Source organism: Oratosquilla oratoria, chromosome 39, assembly GCF_046742065.1.
Source record: "Oratosquilla oratoria isolate Oo_2021 chromosome 39, ASM4674206v1, whole genome shotgun sequence".
Taxonomy (NCBI): domain Eukaryota; kingdom Metazoa; phylum Arthropoda; class Malacostraca; order Stomatopoda; family Squillidae; genus Oratosquilla; species Oratosquilla oratoria.
The window spans coordinates 44,820,978-44,844,617 of NC_134815.1; the positions used below are offsets into that span (position 1 = coordinate 44,820,978).

At 35.6% G+C, this 23,640-nt stretch overlaps 1 protein-coding gene across 6 annotated transcripts in view; it reads right to left on the reverse strand.

Annotated features, from left to right (window-relative positions):
• ClC-a (chloride channel protein 2) overlaps window positions 1-23,640 on the reverse strand; it is a 343,237-nt gene that overhangs the window by 31,103 nt on the left and 288,494 nt on the right. For 5 of the 6 annotated variants that reach the window (XM_076176794.1, XM_076176797.1, XM_076176796.1 and 2 more), the window contains 4 exons: window positions 21,289-21,327; window positions 8,374-8,612; window positions 2,646-2,818; window positions 2,196-2,219 (listed from right to left, as the gene is read on the reverse strand). In XM_076176794.1, coding sequence (XP_076032909.1) covers window positions 2,196-2,219; window positions 2,646-2,818; window positions 8,374-8,612; window positions 21,289-21,327 — 475 coding nt within the window. The remainder of the gene's footprint in view (window positions 1-2,195; window positions 2,220-2,645; window positions 2,819-8,373; window positions 8,613-21,288; window positions 21,328-23,640) is intronic. The other variant, XM_076176798.1, reaches the window with a different exon arrangement.

Genomic DNA, 23,640 nt, shown 5'->3' on the forward strand with positions numbered 1-23,640 from the left:
ATGTCATTCACATAAATAGCAGACATTATTGGAGCCAATACTGATCCTTATGGAACTCCACTAATCACCTCTTCCCAAGTAGACCTCTTATCTCTGAGCACTACTCTCATTTTTCTTCCATGCAAAAAGTCCTCCATCCATTTCAACAGATTACCTTATATTCCTATGTTTTCAGTTTTCTTAACCACTTCACTCCGGGCCAAAATCTCGCAGGCAGCATTAGCTGCCAGATGTGCGATGTTGCGTCATAATACTCGCACCATAAAAAATAGTCACCGCTTATATCGATCGTTCTCTCTTTCACCCGTGAATTTTGATAACCATAGAAAATGTGATGAAGCCAGTTTAGAGAGTATGTCAGTTATGCAGGGACTACAATAAATATAATCAAGATGCCGATATGGCAGCCTCATGTATCCACTTGCTCCTCATGCCGCCTACATAGGCGGCACCGTATGGAAGAGGTTAATAGTTTTTTGTGTGGGACTTTGTCAAAAGCTTTTTGTAGATCTAGGAAAGCACAATCAGCCCATCCATCCCTTTCCTGTATTATATCTAGTCTTGACTAAACAGATCAAATCTGTGGAACATGATCTTCCCTGTCTACATCCGAATTGTCTCAGATTTAGTATATTGTTCTCCTCCAGATGTTTTATCCATCTACTTTTTATAACCTTTTCACAAATTTTGGCTACCATGCTTGTGAGGGAAACTGGTCTATAATTTGTTGGGTCTTCCTTATTTCCTCCTGTATATATTGGTATGATATCAGCATTTTTCCAGTCTTCTGGTATTTTTCCTTCTTTGAGTGAGCAACTTTTTCATTCCATATTAGTGTGCAGATCTCTTTCCAGTGTCTCAATTTATCATTTACAAATCTGTAGATCATTTTATGTTAATTTTTAAATTCATCAGTAATAACATTTTAAAAGTTCCTCTCTTTTTCTCTTCAGATTCATATGTAATAATTTCTAGCTGATTTATACTTTTCCTTTGTCTTTTATTTTTATTTCATTCTATTTTTTTTACAAAACCAATTTTTTAATCAATATTTCTCTGCTAATCCTTGACACATCTGTTTACACCTAAATGACAAAAGTTCAGAAAGGTTTTCCACTTGCTCTCTCAGATTCATTAATATTCAGGAATTCCTGATAATCCACCTCTTAAAATAAAAACTTTCCAAAACTGTTTTTCTCATCTCTGTATAAATAGATACTTTCCAAGTTGCTCATTCAGCAAGCATCCCTATGAAAGAGTAATGATCATAATTGTTGCCCCGGGCTTCACTAACTGGATACCTGCAGCCCCACAGTGGCTGGGCTGGGAGCAGTCCTTGTGCTCTCCCATAGATCTCTCTAAGAAGAAATACTAGACTGTTGTCTTCTGTGTAAGTGTGGAGCTATTTCTTTGTTACCACCTCACAGTTGCAGAAGGAGGGGAACAGTCACCAGTTGTTAGCTTTCCTTACATGAAAAGGTAAAAGAAATACGAAGTTTATAGAGAAAGATCACGCATCCATTCCAGAGATTGAGTGTCAGCTCCTCAGGTCTGCCTTTCCTGATGGAGGTGAAGATGCTGATGGATTCTGAAGATGGTGGCAGGGAGATAATATTCTCTAATGTCTGTTTTGCAGGATCATCAGTTGCAGTACCCACTGTTTGTATCACATACATAAAAAATTCCTTACATAAATTTACTATGTGCTATGTGACATTAGACATGGCAAAGTTTCTTTCCTGCAAAGAAATATGTTTAAAATTCTTTCACATCTAACATTCTCAAAAATTCTTTTGGATCCACTTCAGGGTAGTTATTTCTCTAGGATGAGCTTTCCTAGATGTACATTGTATCCAATAAGAATAAACAAAAAGCTTATCAATTACAAGAACACATAATAATGAGGCTTCTGTGGTATCAAGTTAATGATAGTATAAATTGATTAAATACACAAAATAATACAGAATGTAAAGTACAAGGTAAGTAGGCTTTCTACAGTAATTAAAAATTCACGAATGAAAGGACTCTATACATGACAGAAATAAAGAGTTTGTATCCTACTGTTGAATAACTGATGCCTCCAAATTCATGCAGAAAATTAATCCAATGGTTTTCTTAATAATAAAGAGAAATGATTGACATAAGATATGAAAGTATACAGAGTACAAAAACTATAAATAAGCTTCATATCATACCCTCCAGGATGTGGAGAGGGTTGACTGATCCAAATGAGCATGGAAAAACCAAACAGTATACATAAGTGCTTCACCTATTCTTGTAAAATTACAGTGCACACAGGACAAATACTAGCATATTGGTAAACTCCCCCATGTTCGAATTAATAAAATCCTTTTTAGAATGATTTATGGATAAATTGTCATACCTGTTTCTAACTTTTACATCACAGCATACAGCTTTTTCAACCAATGTAGGATGTTTTGAAATAAGATTCTATGCAAAAGTTCTTTGCATACCACTACATTTACCTTTACAATTTCATTTTTACATCTTATCATTGTGACTAGGGATAAGTTCGATTTTTTTTCCCTAAGGTGATTTAAATACCATTAGAGAGAATATATAAAATGGTGACTGAAAGCATTATCTCAAAGAAGTTGAAACATGCAGAATCTTGTTTATCATACCTTGAATCTCCAGCATGGACTGTGGCATAAGGTGTATGTTGTGGGGATACACATGGTGATGATGGCGTTGGGTGTAGAATAAAACTATTAGTCTTCTTAAGGATGGACTTTCTTGGCATTCCTGATCTAGGGCTCAAAGGTTTATCCAAGTTCGAGTCTGATGCTGCTGGAATCTGCAAGAGAAAACATTTGAGGCACATGATTGAGTAACCACAAAAAGAGGTGTCACATGCTGCTCCTTAAAAGAAGATTGTTTGACCTTCATGGGACATTCATACCAATTGTAAAGTGTAGGAAAGATGCAACTCAGAGTAGAAGTAATCTAGATCATGAATAAAAGGTTGATTATTTATGGAACATGTAGAAAGAGGCACTTAGATAGGGATGTGCTGAATGAAAGGAAAAATGAGGAAAAGCACCTGGGGAAGATGGTATATCGATAGATCTCTTGAAAGATGCAGGGAAAGAAGTTCATTTTAAGTTAGCTCAGTTGTTCACCCAGTGCTTATGTCAAGAAAGTGTTCCTGAATCATGGTGCAATGCTACAGTGATTTTGCTTCATAAAAAAGGAAACCAGAAGGACCTTAATGACTATAGACAGATTAGCTTACTATCAAATGTATATAAAGTATTCTCCAAGATCCTTACAAATAGACTAAGTCAAGTTTTAGATGGAAACCAACCGAGAGAACAAGCAGGTTTTAGGAGCGGATACTTGACTCTAGACCATTTGCAGGCGATTAACCAACTAATCGAGAAAACGACAGAATACAATACACCTCTGTGTTTAGCTTTCGTAGATTACGAGAAGGCCTTTGACTCGTTAGAACAAATAGCAATACAAAACTCGCTACGCAATCAGGGTACAAATGAACAGATTGTAAGAGTTTTAGAAAATATTTATGCGAATGGTACTGCTATAATTTGACTACATAAAGACACAGAAAAGATCAAGATCAAAATAGGAGTATGGCAAGGCAATACCATTTCATCCAAATTATATACAGCTTGCTTAGAAGATATTTTCAGAAGGTTGAGTTGGGAAGAGAAAGGTTTGAAGATTAATGGCGATTATTTGAACAACCTAAGACTTGCAGATGACATTATTCTTATTTCAGAAAGAGCAGAAGACTTGCAAGAGATGCTGAGTGATCTAAACAAGGAAAGTCTCAAAGTAGGTTTAAAAATGAATAAAACCAAAACCAAAGTAATGTTCAACACGAACGTTCAAAGTAAAGAGATTGTAATTGATGGTGAAAGTCTTGAAGAAGTTGAGGAGTATAATTATTTAGGCCAGGTGGTGAAAGTGACAAAAGATCATGATAATAAAATAAAAAGACGTATTACAATTGGTTGGAAAGTGTTTGGTAAGTATAATAAAATCCTGAAAGGCTCTCTACCTTTATGTTTGAAATGTAAAGTTTACAATCAATGCATTCTGCCAGCAATAATCTATGGGTGTGAGACTTGGAAACTGATGAAAGCAATGGAAACAAAGCTAAGGACTGCACAGAGGAGAAGGGAGAGATCAATGATGGGAATAATGCTGAGAGACCAAAAGAGAGCAAGTTGGGTGAGAGAGCAGACTAGAGTAAAAGATATTGTGGAGGCGGTGAAAGATAGGAAGTGGAATTGGGCAGGTAAGTTAGTGTGAATGACTGTCGAGCAATGGAGCAAGTGTGTTACTGTGGATGCCGCGAGATAGGAAGCGTGGAAGAGGGAGACCAGACAGGAGATGGAGAGACGAGATTGAGAAGTTTGCAGGAGTGACATGGCAGAGGTTGGCACGGTCGTGTGAATCATGGAATGATATGAAGGAGGCCTTTGTTCAGCAGTGGACTCAGGATGGCTGATTTGATCTGATATATATACATACATATATATATATATATATATAAATATATATATATATATATATATGTATATATATATATATTATCAGGTCTCACCACACATGACTTCCCCATGCACAAAATTCATGTTTACATGAAGAGGTATAATATCTCAGCAGTTGCCAAACACGACCATGATTCATGATACCACAATTTGAATAGCTCATTGGGTCGTGTTGTGTGCCAGTGTCTGGAAAGGGTCTAAGATATAGGGAACCTAACACTTGTATTGGGCAAGGTCTGACTGACTATATATATAAATATATATATATATATATATATATATACTTTTTACACTGATGATGTAATATATGAAAGCACTCTGCTTTGTTAGTTTCTTTTTCCAAGTGGTCTACTTTGCATAAATGAACACACATACCCGTGTTCTTATTAGCAAATATATATATATATATATATAGACATATATAAAAAACTCATTCAAAGAAATACTACAGCAACAGGTACAAGAGAATGCAATGAAAACAATTATCAAAGTGATCACAGAAAAGGAAAACTGGGTGAGAGACACAGTGGACAAAAAGAAATGAATTGTGGTTTACGGTATCAAAGAAAACACAATGTACACAAATACCAAAGAGAAAAAGAAGTGAAAGAAATTGTGGAGATACTGAAAGTGGTTCAGGATGAGGAACATAATTTGGAAAAGGAAATTGATGATGTGCATAGAATAGGTACATACTCAAAAGAAAAAACTACAGGCCAATGAAAATCAAACTAAGAACTCAAATGATAGCAGAAGAAATACTATCAAAAGCAGCAAAACTAGCAAACAATGAAAACTACAAAATGTGTGAATAAAAAAAGAAATGAATGAAGAGGAAATAGAGAAAGATGGGGCACTGTGGAGATACTGAAAGTGGTTCAGGATGAGGAACATAATTTGGAAAAGGAAATTGATGATGTGCATAGAATAGGTACATACTCAAAAGAAAAAACTACAGGCCAATGAAAATCAAACTAAGAACTCAAATGATAGCAGAAATACTATCAAAAGCAGCAAAACAATGAAAACTACAAAATGTGTGAATAAAAAAAGAAATGAATGAAGAGGAAATAGAGAAAGATGGGGCACTGAGCAGTGAAGCTAAAAAAAAAAAAAAAAAAAAACAAGAAAAGAACAGAGACTGAAAAAATTAGTTTTTTTGGGGAGTGCTGGATCTGAGACTGAGAAAATGGTACACCAGAAAAATGGAAACATCAACCGAAAAAGAAGGAAAAAATTAAAAGGGGCATATACTAGCATGGATGGTATTTCTGGAATATATTAATTGATTATTTGTCAATAGAGAAACTAGACATAATGGGAATTGTGGAGACAAAACTGAAAGGTCCTATACAATGAAGTATGGTGGGACAAGGTTGATACAACCTTCGGTTGAAATATAGGATGGACAAACAGGGGGGAGGAGTCATGTTATTGACTAGAAATGGCTTAAAGGTAATAAAAGTAGAAGGTATAGAAAATGTGGAATTGATCACAATTACAGTCGAAAATAGCAGTATGAAAAGCAGAAAGTTAATAGTTGTATATGTGCCCCCAAAAAAGACTTAGTCTGACAGCAAACACTCAAAATTACTGGAAGACACAAAGAATGAATTAACCAAGACATTGAAATATGGAGAAAACGTAGTAATTATGGGTGACTTTAATGCAAAGGAAATAAACTGGGAAGAATTGACAATAAAAGAGGGAGAAGATCTCTGTGGCAACGTCCTACTGGATCTGACCCTTGATTATACAAGGACTCAATGGGTCAAAGAAAACACTATAGACACAACAAAGAACCATCAAGACTAGATTTGATATTCACTTCTGAGCCTGAAATTGTTGAAGAAATACCTTATAAGACACCAACTGGGAGGAGTGACCACATACTAATAGAGTTCAAGCTTATGGAACAAAATGTTGTGAGAATAAACAAGATACACAGAGAAGGAAGATTAATGTACAACAAAACTGACTTTGTAAAACTTAGAAAAAGTTTCAAAATGCTAGTTGGGAAAAATTTGCAAATGATGAAACAAAGATGGAGGAGAAATGGAACATTTTTAAAGAAATATATAAGGAGGTAACAGACAAACATGTACCTAAGAAGAAACAAAAAAGGGTTTACATAAAGTATTGATATGATAAAGTGTAGTGATGCTAAAGATAGAAGAGACGAAGCCTGGAAAAAATGGAAAAAAGACAAAGAAGTGACTAAATGGCAAACATGAATCAAACTGAGAAATGAATATGTAGATACACAGAGAGGAAAAAATAAACTACGAAAAAGATATAACAGACAAATGCAAAAACCAACCTAAACTATTTTACAGATATGTAAACGATAAACTGAAAGATAAACATGAAAAAGTGAAACTGGATGAAGGAAACAAAGAATATATAGATGTAGAATTGGCTGAAGTTATGACCAGACACTTTAGGTCTGTATTTAAAACTGAAAGTTAATGGAGTTTGGAAAAAGTAAAAATAGAATATCAGGACAATATAAAATTGGAACTAAGGAGGTAAAGAAAGTGGAATCTGAAAAGGATTTGGATGTAATTATCGCAAACGACTTGTCCTATGACAAACAGATAAACAAAATTGTCAGAGAATCCTGTAACTTGATAAGATCAATAAAAGTGGCATGTACATATTTGGATGAAGAAATTATTAAAAAAATATTAGTCACACTGATAAGGCCCAGACTAGAATATGCAGCAACATTGTGGTCACCCAGTACCAAAAAGAATATAAAGAAAATAGAAAGAATCCAGAGAGCAGCCACAAAAATGGACCCTGCACTTGCAAACTTATCATATGAGAAGAGACTGGCTAAACTGGAGTTACCGACTCTGGAGCAAAGAAGAGAGAGAGGCGACCTACTGACCATCTACAGAATCATGAAGGATACAGAAATACTCGATAGAAAGGACTTGTTAAACTGGGACAAGAGAATCACAAGAGAACATGGAAAGAAAATAAAAAAACATAGTTATAAAAGAGATCTCAAGAAAAACAGTTTTTCACATAGAGTGGTGGACACTTGGAACAAACTGGACAAAAAAAATAGTGTGTGCAAAAACCATTCATGAATTTAAGAGCAAACTAGACACTGCGAGATACAAAGGCAGGACACCATGAGCATAGCTTCCCTTCCCGTAAAATACAACTAGGTAAATGTGGGATGAAGGACAGTGATAAAGATCCCCCAAAATGAAAGAAATAACAGAGACACAGAAAGAAATGAGGGACCAAATAAAGAAACTTGATGTCAGAAAGTCATATGGGCCCAATGGAATAGCAAACTGGATATTAAAAGAATGTATAGATGAACTCACAGATAAAACACACAAGATAATCCCTTACAAGCACAATTGCAAAAATATTTGGACTGGGCCCAAGATCTCTTCTTATCAACTTCAATTGTATCTCTTACTTTTTCATACATGAAGAGCTGATAAGTGACAACTGCTCTCTCCCTACCACTTTGAGCCGGTGGCATAGAAACAGTGCCACACTGATACAACACAGACAACAGTTCAAAGTTCCTTACCAGAAAGACCTGTGGGAGATTCTCAGGACCATTCCCCACCATAGTGGGGCTGTGGGTTTTTAACTTAGTGAAACTTGAGGCAACAATTGATTGATTCCTCTTCCCCATTGAAACCTTCTCATACTGCATGCCATCTGATCCATCTCCATTATGTCATCCCACTCTTTTTTCACCCCTTCCAATTAAAGTAATACAGCACATCAAACTATGGTGAACTGTGACTCTAAAATGTTCTGTACATATCCTTACCAGCAAGTAAACAAGACTACATACCTCTACAGGATCTATCTGAAGTGTCACAGAGGATTCATTTTTGGGCTGGCTTTCCACTTTTGTTACCTCAAATCTTGAAGGTCTTCTTGGCAGTTCTCTCAAATAATCTGGCACAGCAGGTGTTATTACAGTGGTAGGAATATTGCTGGACATAATGGTACTGGGATCTCCAGAAGAAGTTGTAGAGCTTTTGTTTGAAACTGGCAATGAGACAGTGGTAGTGTTGGTGTCTACATTGGCTGAAAGTAGCAAAAATTTCCATGATTATATATATATACATGAAAAATACAGACTTATGAAAAAATATGTCATTCGTGCATCATGCATTGGTTCTGCTTAATAAAACAAAAGCAAACACAGCTTAAAAAATGGATGCATATCATTATGAGTATTAACAAACAAGCAATGCAATACATCATATCCATTCCACAATATCATAGTTACTGCAGTTCATTCTTACTGAACAATTTGGGCTGCTATTATCAAAACATGAGTAGGTAGTTATCATCTGAATCAGTGGAACTATATATAACAATGTTATGTCTTAGGATTTACAAACCTCAGAATGAATTTGTATTTCAGCACAAACTTGTTTATCATACTGTCTATGAACCTAGGCATACTTTTCTATGCCATGTGTGCATGTATGTCAGGTGGCTCTTCACAACATGGACAAAAAAATTAAATAAAATTGAAAAAAAAAAATAATAATAACAATAATAATAATAATCACCCTTAAATTAGACCACAATAATGTAGTGTTTCGACAAAAATGAAAAATAAAAACAAGATCAAATTAGTACAAAGAACAGCTTTGCACATAAACCACATGTGGACAGACTAGAAGTATTGGGTATACTATCATTAAAAGAAAGAAGAGTAAAACATGTCATGATAATATTCAGAAACATTGAAGGAAGAAGACAAAAGTGACAGGGAAGATCTCTATGTTTGGGATGGGAGGGTGTTCTGAGGTCATGTTAATAAAATGAAAAAGACCACATGCCTGACATATCAAGAGACATAGTTTTCCGTATAAATCTGTTGACTCCTGGAATAACCTTGAGGATGATATAGCCCAGGGTAAACCTACCAATGAATTTCAAGTTAAATATGATAGTTGGAGGAAAAAAAAGGGCATCTATGATCATAATTTCTTTCCTGTACAGTATACTGTACTACCTGTAAATTTGGTAAATAACAAGATTTTTCTAGAATTTTAGGATAAAGGTTGTCACAACCTTAAATGCTTAATTTTCATTTTTAACACCTGTAAACTTTAAGCACACTATTTCTGACCATGTGCTCATTGTTCCATTACAGGAGTTTCTAAACTGTGAGTGTATGCAGATATTAAGGGTGAATGAAATTATTTTATGGGTTGTGTGATGAAAGGAGTAATTTGTACTGGCATATTCTGTACCAATTATGATTAAATTCTTAAATCAAGGGGTTGCAGAAGCCTTGCACATGTACCAATTTGGTAATTTTACAATATGTATAATTTATAAATCCTGTACCTACAAACAAAATGCAAGTAAAATTGACCAAAGTTCAAGATATTTCAAACCTTGGAAATAAATGTGGATAAGATATGTGACTAGTTTTGCTCTTGTTTCCTCATATGTTGTATGACCACAAAATTGAAAAAATTATAAGAAAACTACTGCATAGTATACAATAATCATGTTAATGGCCAAAATGATGATTTATTTGTCTATTATTATTATCTATTATTTTTGTATAACAAATTCAAAGGAAACCAGTCATCACTTGAATCTAATATAAATTTATTCAAATATTTACATCTACTTGTGCAATGTACAAAATAATTCTATTCAGTTGAGTCTATGGATGCCTGGCTCTTATAATGTTTATTCAATATCATAATGCCTAATGTTTCAGTATCTAAAGGCCTAACAGCAGGAGTGGGTGTATGGACTCAATCAATTTGATAAGTTTGGAAATTACCATTGACTAAAAAAACTGAATAGCTGTATTATTATTTTCGCAGTGAATTTCTTTTTTCACTGTATGATGATTATTTGCCTAATAAGGTTTTTTCTATTATAATCACTTCTCTTTTGATACTTCAAACACTATAAATTCACGTGTCCTTACTCTGATTGCACAGATAAATATTATAATTCTAACACTTACCATTTCATAATGACTCCTTGCAATTTTTTCCATTCTATTATTTCTATATGGCTTCCATATTCAACCTGCAAGCTGTAACTGATACTTATACAAACATTTTTACCATATCTTCATCCATTTGTGTGAAAACTATTCAGTTTGCCTTCTAGGCACAAAACTTGTTTATACATATATATATATACCAAAATGTTCCCTATCCCATTTATCTGCAATGCATCCCACAATGTTTTCCTATTGACCTGGTTATATGCCTTCTTCAAATCCATAAAAGTCCAAAAGACATCTTTAACATGTTCAAAAACTTTTCATATATCCCTTACCACAAATATTTTATCCATGCATCCTCTTCCCTTCCTAAAATCATACTAACCCTCCCCAATTACTTTCTCTGTTCCTCTCCTAATCTTCTCAATTAACATCCTCTTACATGCTTTACCAACTACACTTAATAGACTGATCCCTCCAAAGTTACTAAATTTATATTTCACATCTTCCTTTGAGAAGTGGAAATATATAAACACTCCTCTAGTTCTATGACACATCTCCCTGCCTTAGGCACATTAAATAACCTCATTAGCCAATCCACCATCAATGTCCTCCTCTTCTTCAGACATTCCATGTGACACCTATTGAACCCAGGTGCCTTACCAGCTTTCGTCACTTTCAATCACTACTATAACTATTGGCTCATCTCTCACTCTAGCAAGATCCTTCAATACAACTATATATGCATTCCTTCCCAAAATCTCTATACATTCATTTAAAATTCTCCTAAAAGCCTCCCTCACTTCTTCACTTTTCTCTGTACCAGAACTACAGTACAGTACAGGGTCTAACAGATAAATCCGTACAACTTCTTATCACATGTTTTAAGATTAATATCTCGGGTTATAATAAACAGAGTTATGAAATTTTCAGTATATTTAGAAAAGGCAATAAGAACAATGATTTCATTCAATGTAACCACCTTCAGCTGTTATGACGCTTTCAACGCGTTTACGAAACTTGGATACAGCGTTGATGATCTCAGACTTTGATAATGAACCCACAGCCTTCTTGATGTCTGTCTTCAGGGTTGTTATACTTCTGTGTGGCTTGTCACATGCCTTGGCCTCAATTCGCGCCCAAAAATAATAATCTAAAGGGTTTAGGTCTGGCGAATTTGAGGGCCACAACTCTTTGTTCCAGAACTGCACATTTGACCCTTCGAGAAGGTTGGTGGTCCTCTTCGCTGTGTGGGCTGGAGCCGAGTCTTGTTGGAAGACAAACTGGTTGCCACTAGCCTTATCTTTCATCCAGGGTATTATTTTCTCTTCTAGAACTTTGCAATAGACAACGGCATTGACTTTCTCCTTGTTGTTGAAGAAGTGAGTGAAGACGTCCCCCTCAGTTGACACCACACAGAGCACCATGACACTTGCTGGTTTCTTCGTCGTTGTCTTGTGTTGAACCTCTGAGGATGAGGAGGCTATCCAGCGATCATTCCGCTTATTGAAAGTCGCATCAACCGTGAAAATCTTCTCGTCGGAAAAAAACTTGATGACTGAGCCATTCGACTTCATCCAGTTCAACAGCTTTTGGCACCTGGTCAAGCGGATTTCTTTCATTTTTTGTGTCAAAAGATGTCTTTTTCCTTGTGAGAATGAGGTTAATCCCAATTTCTTTAATGCTCTGTGAATTGTCATTGTGCTGACACCTCTCTTCTTTGCCAATGTCGATAATGGTAAGGCTGGATTTGCATTGACACTTCTCTTGAGACCAGCTAAAAAGCGAGGTGTTAGAATTCTGCCCCTTCTGGGCTTGTGAGCAGCTCGTTGGTCTTCGCCGGTCTCATCAAAACGTTTACAAACATCGTAAACAGTTTGTCTGGAGTATTTTAGCATCCTTGTTATGGCGCTAGGAGTGTGACCCGCGCGACGAAGTTCGCATATGGCTGAACGTTTGGCTTGTTCCATTGCTTAATGTTTATTGCACCGGTGCTAGTATACAACTGGCTAAATTATTAGACAAATGGAAGTATCTGGAAACAATCAGAATTGCCATATGTTACTTTTTAAGTGCTTAAAACCTCTTCAAAGTTTGTACGGATTTATCTGTTAGACCCTGTATATGCACTCAAAAAGCCCAAATCTCCCACCATAATTTAATTTCCACCCATATATATAAATCTTGAAGATGCTTCCCTCCACTCCACCATACAATTTCCTCTCTTATAACTTACCAGCACAGACACTTAGGTAAATACAATTAGGTAAATACTCCTTCCCTCCCTCATCCACCCATCACTCCTGATACCTTCCCCAACACATTCCCAAATTCAACCTCACCCCTCCATTTCAACATAGTTTCAATTTATGCTAAGATATACATCTTCATTCTCACAAACATACCACTAATCTTTTTCCTTTTACTCTCATCTTAATCACAACTACACACATTTAATGACTACGGTTCTGGTTGGAGTCCTTCTCCCAGACCCTCTTATGCTTTGATATTTTGAAAGAAAAAAATACAGAATGGAGGATCCCTGGTTCCCTCACTCCATCCCATTTAGATACTTTTTAAAGCATACATACAAAAATAGGTTTGCAGAATACTTTTCCTCCACCACAGGGGGGGGGGGGGATCTTGTTTACATGGTTATAAAACTATGGGCCGATGTCTGTGGTGTATTTTACCTAGTTGTATTTTACGGGAAGGGGAGCTATGCTCGTGGTGTCCCGTCTTCATATCTCATTTTATCTAAACTATTTTTAAATTCATGTATTGTTTTTGCACACACTACTTTCTCATCTAACTTGTTCCAACTGTCTATTACTCTGTGAGGAAAGCTGTTCTTTTTCAGATATCTTCTATAGCTGTCTTTCTTGATTTTCTTTCCATGTCCTCTTGTATTTCTATCATCCCATTTTATTAGATCCTCTCTATCAATAATTTCTATGCCTTTCATGATTCTGTAAATAGCTATCAAATCTCCTCTCTCTCTTCTTTGCTCTAGTGTCTGTAGCTCAAGTTTTGCTAGTCTCTCTTCATATGATAGTTTTGAGAGTGTTGGTGCCAATTTTGTAATTGCTCTTTGTATTCTTTCAATTTTTTTTATACATTTTTTTGTACTTGGTGACCACATCGTTGCTGCATATTCCAATCTTGGTCTTATCAGAGTGATTAGTATTTTCTTCACCATTTCTTCATCCAGGTATGTAAATGCCACTTTGATTGTTCTTATTAAATTATAAGTTTCACCAAAAATCTTATTTATTTGTTTCTCAGGTGACATATTATTCATAACAATGACTCCCAGGTCCTTCTCATTTTCAACTTTTTTATACTTTCTTCTCCCAATTTATATGATCCTGTTATTCTGTTTTTGCTTTTTCCAAATTCCATTATACTACATTTTTTAGTATTGAACTCCATCTCCCACTTCTTACTCCAATCCCAGACTTTATTTAGATCACTCTGTAGTGATTCACAATCTTCTTCTGTGTTCACTTTTTTTAATAGTTTTGCATCATCTGCAAAGAAGCTCATATAACTTTCAATTTCTTCATCCATATCATTAATATATATAGCAAACATTATTGGGGCCAGAACTGTTCCTTGTGGAACACCACTTATTACTTCATCCCAATTTGAGCGTTTGTCTCTTATCACTATAATTTTTCTTTCTTGCAAAAAGTCTTCCATCCATTTAAGCAGTTTGCCCTGTATTCCTCCTTCGGTTTCTAATTTCTTAAGCAACTTCTTATGTGCTACTTTGTCAAAAGCTTTTTTAGGTCTAGAAATGCACAATCAGCCCATCCATCTCTTTCTTGTATTATATCTATTAGCCTTGAATAGAAACATATTAAATTGGTGACGCATGATCGTCCTTGTCTGAATCCAAATTGCCTTGGATTTAGCACATTGTTTTTTTCTAAATATTTTACCCATCTACTTTTGACAATTCTTTCACAAATTTTTGCTATTGTACTTGTTAGAGAGACTGGTCTATAGTTGGTAGGGTCTTCTTTATTTCCTCCTTTATATATAGGTACTATATTTGCTTTTTTCCAATCTTTTGGAACTTTGCCTTCTTTCAAGGAACTGTTTATTATGCTGTGTATTTTGTCTGCCTGTTCATTCCTGCATTCTTTCAAAATCCAGTTTGCTATTTCATCTGGTCCATGCGATTTTCTGACATCAAGATTACTCAAGTGTTTCATTATTTCATTCTTTGTTACTTCTATTTCTTTCCATTCGATCTCCCCAGGTTGTATGTTCTCCCTTATAAACACTGATTTAAAATGCTTGTTCATAATTTCTGCTATTTCTATTTCCTCTGTGTATTCAACTCCTCCTTGTCTTAATTTCTCTAATTCTTGTTTGTTTTTCAGTTTGTTGTTTACAAATCTGTAAAATAGTTTTGGTTGATCTTTACATTTTTCTATGACATCTTTTTCATATTTTCTCTTTTCCTCTCTGCACACTTGTACATATTCATTTCTATAACAAGTATATTTTTTCCATTTTTCAGGTCTTTTGTATTTCTTCCATTTGGTCCAAGCTTTATCTCTTTTGTCTTTTAACTCCCTACAACTTTTGTTGTACCAGCACTTTACATATTCTTTTTCTTGTTTTTGTCTTGGGACATACTTTTCCACTCCTTTTTTATAGATTTTTGTCAAAATATTCCATTTCTCTTCCACTATTAAATCTTCTTTGTATATTCTTTCCCAGTTTTCTTTTTGAAAGAATTCTCTTATTTTATCAAAATTTGTTTTTTCATACGTCATTCTTCCTTTTCTATATTGTTTATTTCTTTTCATGTATTTCTCCTCATTTAGTTCCAGTTCAATCAATATGTGGTCACTTTTACTTATTGGTGTCTTATATTCAATCTTTTCCACAATTTTAGGTTCAGATGTGATTCTGTATTTACCTAGTTGTATTTACCTAGTTGTATTTTGCGGGAAGGGAAGCTATGCTCGTGGTGTCCCGCCATTGTATCTCACAGTGTCTAGTTTACTTTTAAACTCGTGAATAGTTTTTGCGCATACTATTTCATTATCCAGTTTGTTCCAAGTGTCCAAAACTCTATGTGGAAAACTGTTTTTCTTCAGTTCTCTTCTATAGCTATGTTTTTTAATTTTCTTTCCATGTCCTCTTGTGTTTCTCTTGTCCCAGTTAAGTAAGTCCTCTCTATCAAGTATCTCTGTGCCTTTCATGATTCTGTAGATGGTCAGTAGGTCACCTCTCTCTCTTCTTTGCTCCAGTGTCGGTAACTCCAGTTTAGCCAATCTCTCCTCATATGATAGGTTTGCAAGTGCAGGTGCCATTTTTGTAGCTGCTCTTTGGATTCTTTCTATTTTCTTTATATTCTTTTTGGTACTGGGGGACCACAATGTCGCCGCATACTCTAGTCTAGTGATTGTCCATATGAATAGAAGTGCCAGTAAATTAAATTCCATTGAAACTATTTTAATTTTTTTTCATTCAATGCTAATAAAATGTAAAAATTTCACACCTTTAAAAGTTTTTCACACCTTTCACAGTTTTAAAGATACTATTTCACCCCTTTCACTTCTCTCTTCCAATGTAGGCAATCACAAGATGGTAGAGTATTTCAGAGAAATGTTCTACATGAGGGGATGGAGAGAGGGGGGTTGCTGATATAATGAAGTGGCCTTGCTGTGGATGTGCTGTGTCTTGCAACACTGCTTCTGACCCAGGACAGTGGGTGAGATGCAGGGATGACCCATCATCCAGGAGGAGCCAAGATAAGAGGGAGGGTGGGGGGTATATTGGAGTGGAGTGTGTGGGGATGGAATAGGTGGAAGTGTTTTTTATGCCTCTGTTTTTTGGGTACCTCCCTTGTAAGGGGGGTAAAATCCTTTGGAATATGCATATATGAAAGAGGTTAGGGATTGGCTTATTGTGTCAGTGGGAGGATCTAGGAAAATGACTATGATGGGAGACGAAAACAACAATGCTATATGAAAAGATGAGGTAAATAGAGTATTGAAAGATGAAAGCTGGTAAAACACCTGGGTTGAATGGGTGTCATGTGGAATGTCTGACAAAGGGAAGAATAGCTATACTGTATTGGCTTGTAAGGTTGTTTTATGTGTGCTTAAGGTAGGGAAGTGTGCCAGCGGACTGGAGGAGTGCTTGTATAGGAGTGCTTGTATAGTTCTGCTTTACAAAAGAAAAGATGCCAGCTAGGCATAGCAGCAATGAAGTTGGTGACTTGGGAATTACAGAAAACAGAATTCAGGGCCCAATCCATGATACAAGAAGACTATGTATATGGTCTGATTTTTTTAACATTCTGCATGGCAGGATAGTAGTGAATGGGACTCACGATGAAAGGAACCTGAGATTGAGACTTTGTGACAGCCGAGTTTGATTAATTTAATTACATTGTTGTAACTAGTGATTTGTTCCATAACAATTACAACAGCAAAATGGTTGAAATCTTCACTACTGCTATGCCTAGCTGGTAACATTGGGGACTGTAAAAAACAGAATTAAGGGCTGTAATTTTCAGTTGGCCCAACCCATGGTAAAAGATTTTGTATCTTGTTTTGATTCACAAACATGGCTTTAGACAGCAGAAACTATTCACAATCTACAGTTCTTGAGAACCACACTCTATTATATTTCCACAGCATGGTTCCCTACAATTGGAAAAAACAGATGCCATAAAAACAATTAAGATTAAAGTGTTGAAGATAATAACAGGATTCGCCAGAACCACACCAACAGAATGTCTTCATACAGAAACCAAAATCCTCTCCACAGAACACTATACATAAATGACAGGTGCTGTACACACTTCTATGCAAGAGCCTATAGCCTTACTCAGCCAACTACATCATACAAGCACAACCAACTGAAAAAAAACTACAAGATTCACCACTATATCCACTACTCCATCAAACCCCTCCAGACTTTAACTCCACAGAAAAGTCCTTGAAAAGAGAAGCAAGGACCACACAATCAGGACTATGATCAGGTCACCTTCCAGCACTTAGACAACATCAACGCAGATTAGGCCTGGCAATGGAAACAAAATGCCCCTGATGCAACCATCACATAAAAGATAACAAGCACTCTAATCTATGCTGCCCCACCTTAGCTGCTGCCACTGTCATTATCATCATCAATCCATTGCCCCTAGTGGTGGTTGCATCTGGGGCGGGCCTATTTTTTGTTGGTATTAACTTAATTTCCCTATCCAAGAGTTGACACCTTGACTTGACATGGTGGATAGGCTTGAGAATCTTAATGACTACAAAAGCTATGTTGATAGAGATGAAAATCTCTGCAGGGTCAGCCATATCAAACAGGTTTTGTACAAAAGATGAAACAAAGAGCAACTTGCACACACAGTTGCAGGACTCACTGATAACTGGCATGTCCCTGATGGCAAAAAGGGAAATTCCTCATAGATATATGGGGTACTGTCATAATGATGACATGGTCCACTGGGTACCCTATAGATGTATAGGGCTCCACCGAATATACTAAATAAGGTGGTACCAAGAAAATATCTCACCTGAAACCATTTGGTAGGGAGGTGAGATTACTGCTAAAATTCCTTTATATCAAACATGAATCACACAACCAAAACAAAACCCGGTGTTCCTGTTGGATCATTGTCTCCTCAAAGTCCGTCCACAATACTTTGTGCTTATGGGCAGTGTACCACAAATGTGAGTAAGCACTATTCAAACAGATCTATGTCTTGGACATTAAATCATTAAATAGCATGAAGAAAATGAAGATCTATACTTACAGTGTGAGAACCCTCTCAAAAGACCACAGGCTGATCAGAAGCAATGCAACAAGACATAGCACACCCACAGCAAGGTTGCTTCATTTAATCAATGACTGACCTCTCTATCCCCTCATCCAGAAAACAAGAAGACGGGGAGAAAGCCTTTTGGGCTGTGTCAAAATATCATTCACACAGAACCACTCCCTAACCCCCCTCCCCATCCCCCACCCACTCCCTTCCATGCATCACAGCATCATCCATATACAACCATTCTCCAATCACCCCTACTTTTTGCCTTCTCCCTTCCTTCAACAAACATTATCCTCTTTCTCAACACCCCTTTTACCCCATCCATCTATCTCATCCTTGGTTGCCCCTTCCTGTTCACTCCATCCACCTCTGCATTCCACATCTCTTTTACCAATCTTTCTTCAGTCATTCTTTCTATGTGTCCAAACTATGCCAATACTCTTTCATCAAACCTATCTCCCAACTCCCTTTTCCATCCCTGCTCTCCTCCTCACCCCCTCATTTCTCACTCTATCCAGCCTAGTAACCTCTACTATACTTCTCAGACATTTCATCTTAAGCACATTTAAACTCTTCCTCTCTTATGTTCCATCTTTCTGTCCCATACAGTGCTGTTGGCACAATTACCCCATCATACAATCTCCTCTAGCATCCATTCCCAAATGTCTATTTCTCATTACACTTTTCAGTTCCCCAAAACATTTACTTGCATCTCTCAATCTACATTCTAGCTCTACCTCCACTACTCCCTTTCTCACCACATGTGCCCACAAGTATCAAAAGCTATCCACTTCCTCCAGCCTCTCTTCCTTAATACTTACTTTCATTTTGCTGCCATTCTCCTTCCTTTGAACATCTCATCACCTTACTTTTACCCCCATTTTTCTTCAACTTCCTCCTTTTACACACTTTCCCAAACTTTGTCACTTTCTTAATCCCTCCTTTTGATTCTGCTACAGGTGTAGTGTTATCCATTATCTTTAACCATCTCCAATAACCTGCCTATTACCCTTGTATTTCCTCCTGTACCACCCCATCCATGCACACATTGAACAGTCATGGCAACATGACCCATCCCTGGCAAAGTACCACCTTTACCTCAAACCACTCACTCTTTCCATTTCTAATTCTTACACAGGCTCTACTACTCTCACAAAAACTCTTGACTGATCTCAGCTATCATGTTCCATGATGCGTCATGTGTTAAGTCTTATAGTGTATCATGATGTGTCACAATAATACAGAGACATGGGTATGGTGCCATAAGCCACACATCCTAGCAAGAGCCATATTTGCTCACCATCCTTAATGAAAATGCATATGGATGTTGAATTCGACCACTATTAGTTTATTTTGAGCTAGATAATGAGATATAGGATTATACATATAGGTAACTTATGCACAAACAGTGGAGTACATAACTGGGGCTTTCTACAGAAGAGGACAGAGGGCATCTAAGCAACTATGGTACATAAATGTAGTATCTCTGTTTAAATGGATTAAAACTTTAGTTAACTTTGATAGGTAATGACTGATAAATTGTAAACCTTCTTCACACAAAAATAAAGAATTGGATGGATTGTGTGAAGCCAGGTACATAGAAATAGAGTAGGCTTATAGACACAAAAAATTGGCACCAACAGTTGGCACTTGCATTGTGCGTAAATGTATAAAAAGAAGGGACATGGGCCATGGGATCTCTCACTCCTATGCTTATGCCCTCTTCACACCCTCTGTTCTAAAGTTAGAATTTATATATTATGTAAATTCAATAGTTTTTGCACCTCACCTCTTTTTTTTTTATCCCAGTGCAAGATAGAAAATCCAAATAGATGGCATTAGCCACACTAGCTACTGGGTTGAAGGAACTGATCAAATCATGGCCAGGTTTAATACATCAACTCAAATACAAATGTTAGTCAGTGACAACAGCTTTCCTCCTATCCCATATATCTGGAATACCTCCCACAGTGCCTTCCTGTCTACCCTGTCATAAACATTTTCTAAATCCATAAAGGCCCAAAAAACATCCTTACCTTTTCCTAAAGCTTTCTCACAGATTTGCCATACCACAAAAATCTGATTCATGAAACCCCTACCTTTCCTAAATGCACACTGCTCCTTACCAATTACTCACTCTGTTACTCTCCTAATCCTCTCAATTAAAATCCTCCCATAATACTACACTCAACTAACTAATCCCTCTGAAACTACTATACTCACATTTGTCCCCTTTTTCCTTGTAAAGCAGAACTATACAGGCATTCCTCCAGTACTCCAGCACTCTAACCCTTTTTTAGACAAACATTAAACAACCTCACCAGCCAGTCCACCATCACTATACCTCCCTTCTTTAGACACTCCAGATGCTCTCATCATTTTAATCACTTCACATCATTTCCTAACTACTGGTTATTGCATTCCTAGTTTACAGATTTTTATTTCCTTTACCTTCAACACTGTTTCACTCATAACTGGTATATCCACATTTTTTTTTAGCATCTTTGCTAAATAAATGCACTGAGATATTGATAAGATCAATGTCAAACACTTTTATTACAAATGTTAGTCAGACAAGACAAACCACGCATAAATCAATATAGAAATCCTAATAACAGATGGGGATTTGAACACACAGTATATTTCAATGGATAACAATTAAACATTTCAATTATCACCAAAGTAACAAAATCCAAGTGACATGGTGCACACAAGGGCATTCTCAATGTTGCAAGGATATATTATTTACACAAGCATAAAGCCATTGTCACAAGCTATTTCAGGTTCAGTGCTTCTGAGATATCTGATGCATTTGAAAAAAAATATGAATATCAAGATCAGAATGGTAAGATGAATATACAATTCAAGTTAATATGTTTGCTGACATTATTCTAAAGAAGTGTGAGTATAAACTGCAGTCATCTACAGTGTTAATGAGATGATTCATGCCGTTTTGACAATACCTGGCAAATCCATCCCCAAGCTTGCTGCTGCTGCCATGGCTGAGTAGGAATTAATGGTTAGCAATGCCCTATTTCATCATATCTGGCAGGCTGAATATTAATGTTTTCATTGTAGCTATATGATAATGTTAACATCAAGAATCAGCCAAGCAATCTTCACACTCACAGGACACTTCTACAATAAGACCTTAAGCTCTTTCAAAACTGCTAATACTTCAAGGCCTGTTTTATCTATACAGTATTTCTAAACTTGTCTACTGCTTTAGCTACAAACAAGCAATATTGTCAAAATATAAATGGGAAACTGCTTTAGAACTTTGAAATATATATATATATATATATATATATATATATATATATATTTATATATATATATATATATATATATATAAATATAACACGTTAAATCGATGATGACAATGCATCATTCATTGAGAGTTAAAAGTGATGAAAGTCCTGAAAGTGCTTGAAATGCTAATCTCAGTTTTGACTCTGATTCATTGTTTGTATATACTTTTCATAAATGATATATCCAATTCTAAATCCTGATACTTTTTGCTGAATAGGAAGTGAATATTGTACAAATTCATTCTGTATTATATCGATACAAATGAGAAGACAAACTTAATGTGCTGTAAAATATTTCATATACTAGCACATATAATCAAGCATAGTCTTCTATTTACAAGTGATTTATATGTATATATTTACATTTTACATAATATTTTATCAATTCATTTTCAATACTTCTACTCCAAAAAAGGACAATCTGAATATCTAATACTGCTCTTGTAATTTCATTATGAAGCAGATTTTATTAGTGCAACACTTATAAACATGCACAGGAAAGAAAGCTATCCACTGAATCCTAGATAAATCAAATAAGAACAAAGAGAAAGACTACTAGAGTGTGCTATAAAATCTATTCCTTAATATTCACAAGTGCTTTTATGTAAACATTTTACTGAGGCGTACTGGACAACAAAGCATGCTCCAACATGAAAAGTTCAGTAAATGTAAGCATTACTAAACATAAATTTCTTACTTTAGTAATCCTGAATCTTTCATACAACTGAATGCACTTCAAGATTATTTTGTTTCAGTATAACTTTTTCATAAAATGTCCTGATTAGCTTTTTAACTAGACTATATTGTATATATTATATTTCAGCCATGAAAGTAATAAGGTCTGAAAACATCAGCTGAATTATGGTACAATGTATATGTAGCCTGCATTCAAGGAATCAATAGGTAAATGGATATATCAGTAAAGATCCTAAGAACTTGAAGATCATCAAAGAAGCAAATATGGGAAACAATTCAAAAACAATATAATATTTACTATTATAAAATTTCTAACCAAGAATTACTTGTAACTCTCAGCTGATATTCTGAAGTATGTGTGTGTGTGAACTAGTTGTAAATAATATTGTATACAAAAGCTTTATGACTAAGAACAACTTGAGCAGTCTAAAGCAACTTCCCCACTAGGCAAAATATCTTGCAGATCGTAAATAATTTTGAGTATATATAAAAAAAAATAAAGCATTATATGGAGGAATAGGTACAATTTAATGAACTATAACATCAACCCATATTGGTTCAAGGGAATGTTTGGCCCTTTTAAAATAATATACATAACAGTCATCTAAATGGAAGCATTTTCTTATTCCTTCTGGCATGCAATAATAAAAAAAAAATCATTATAATTTTCAATAAATTCATGTATCATAATATTCAATTTTACCATTTGAAATGCTACACTACATGTAAAACACAAATGAATTCCATTACCATACAGTTAAAAAAATGTACTGGTTGACATTAAAAAATCTGGCCTTAAGGAGTGCTACATTTTCTAAAATGCTGGATTTTGGATGGTTATATAAGATGTATATATTTAGTAGAAAATGACCACCTGTACAGTCCTTTAAAAGAAAATTAAATACTGAATGAAAAGCCAATGTCATATATTTCACAAATGATTCATATAGACTCATTGCCATAATTTTTTTTAAGTACTTCCATTTTCTCCGCAATCAACAATGCATGATGTTTATGTTTTAAGCCACCTCTTTTCTTTGCTGAATCCATAATGGGACTATAGAGCAGCAAATAAATAATAAAATGAGAAAGAATAAACAGGAATGCCTTTTAGCAGGTACAAGATCCAACACCAGATTCTGGAGTATAGAGCTATCAAAACATTAATGGCACCTCCAGAAAACAGTGGAGCACCAATGCAGTAAATTTGAAAATACACTCTGAAATCTATGCTGGAAATCTGAAGGGAATGGATTATCAATAGCCAGATTTTTTTAAGGTCAACCTGTACTTAAAATGTACTTAAAT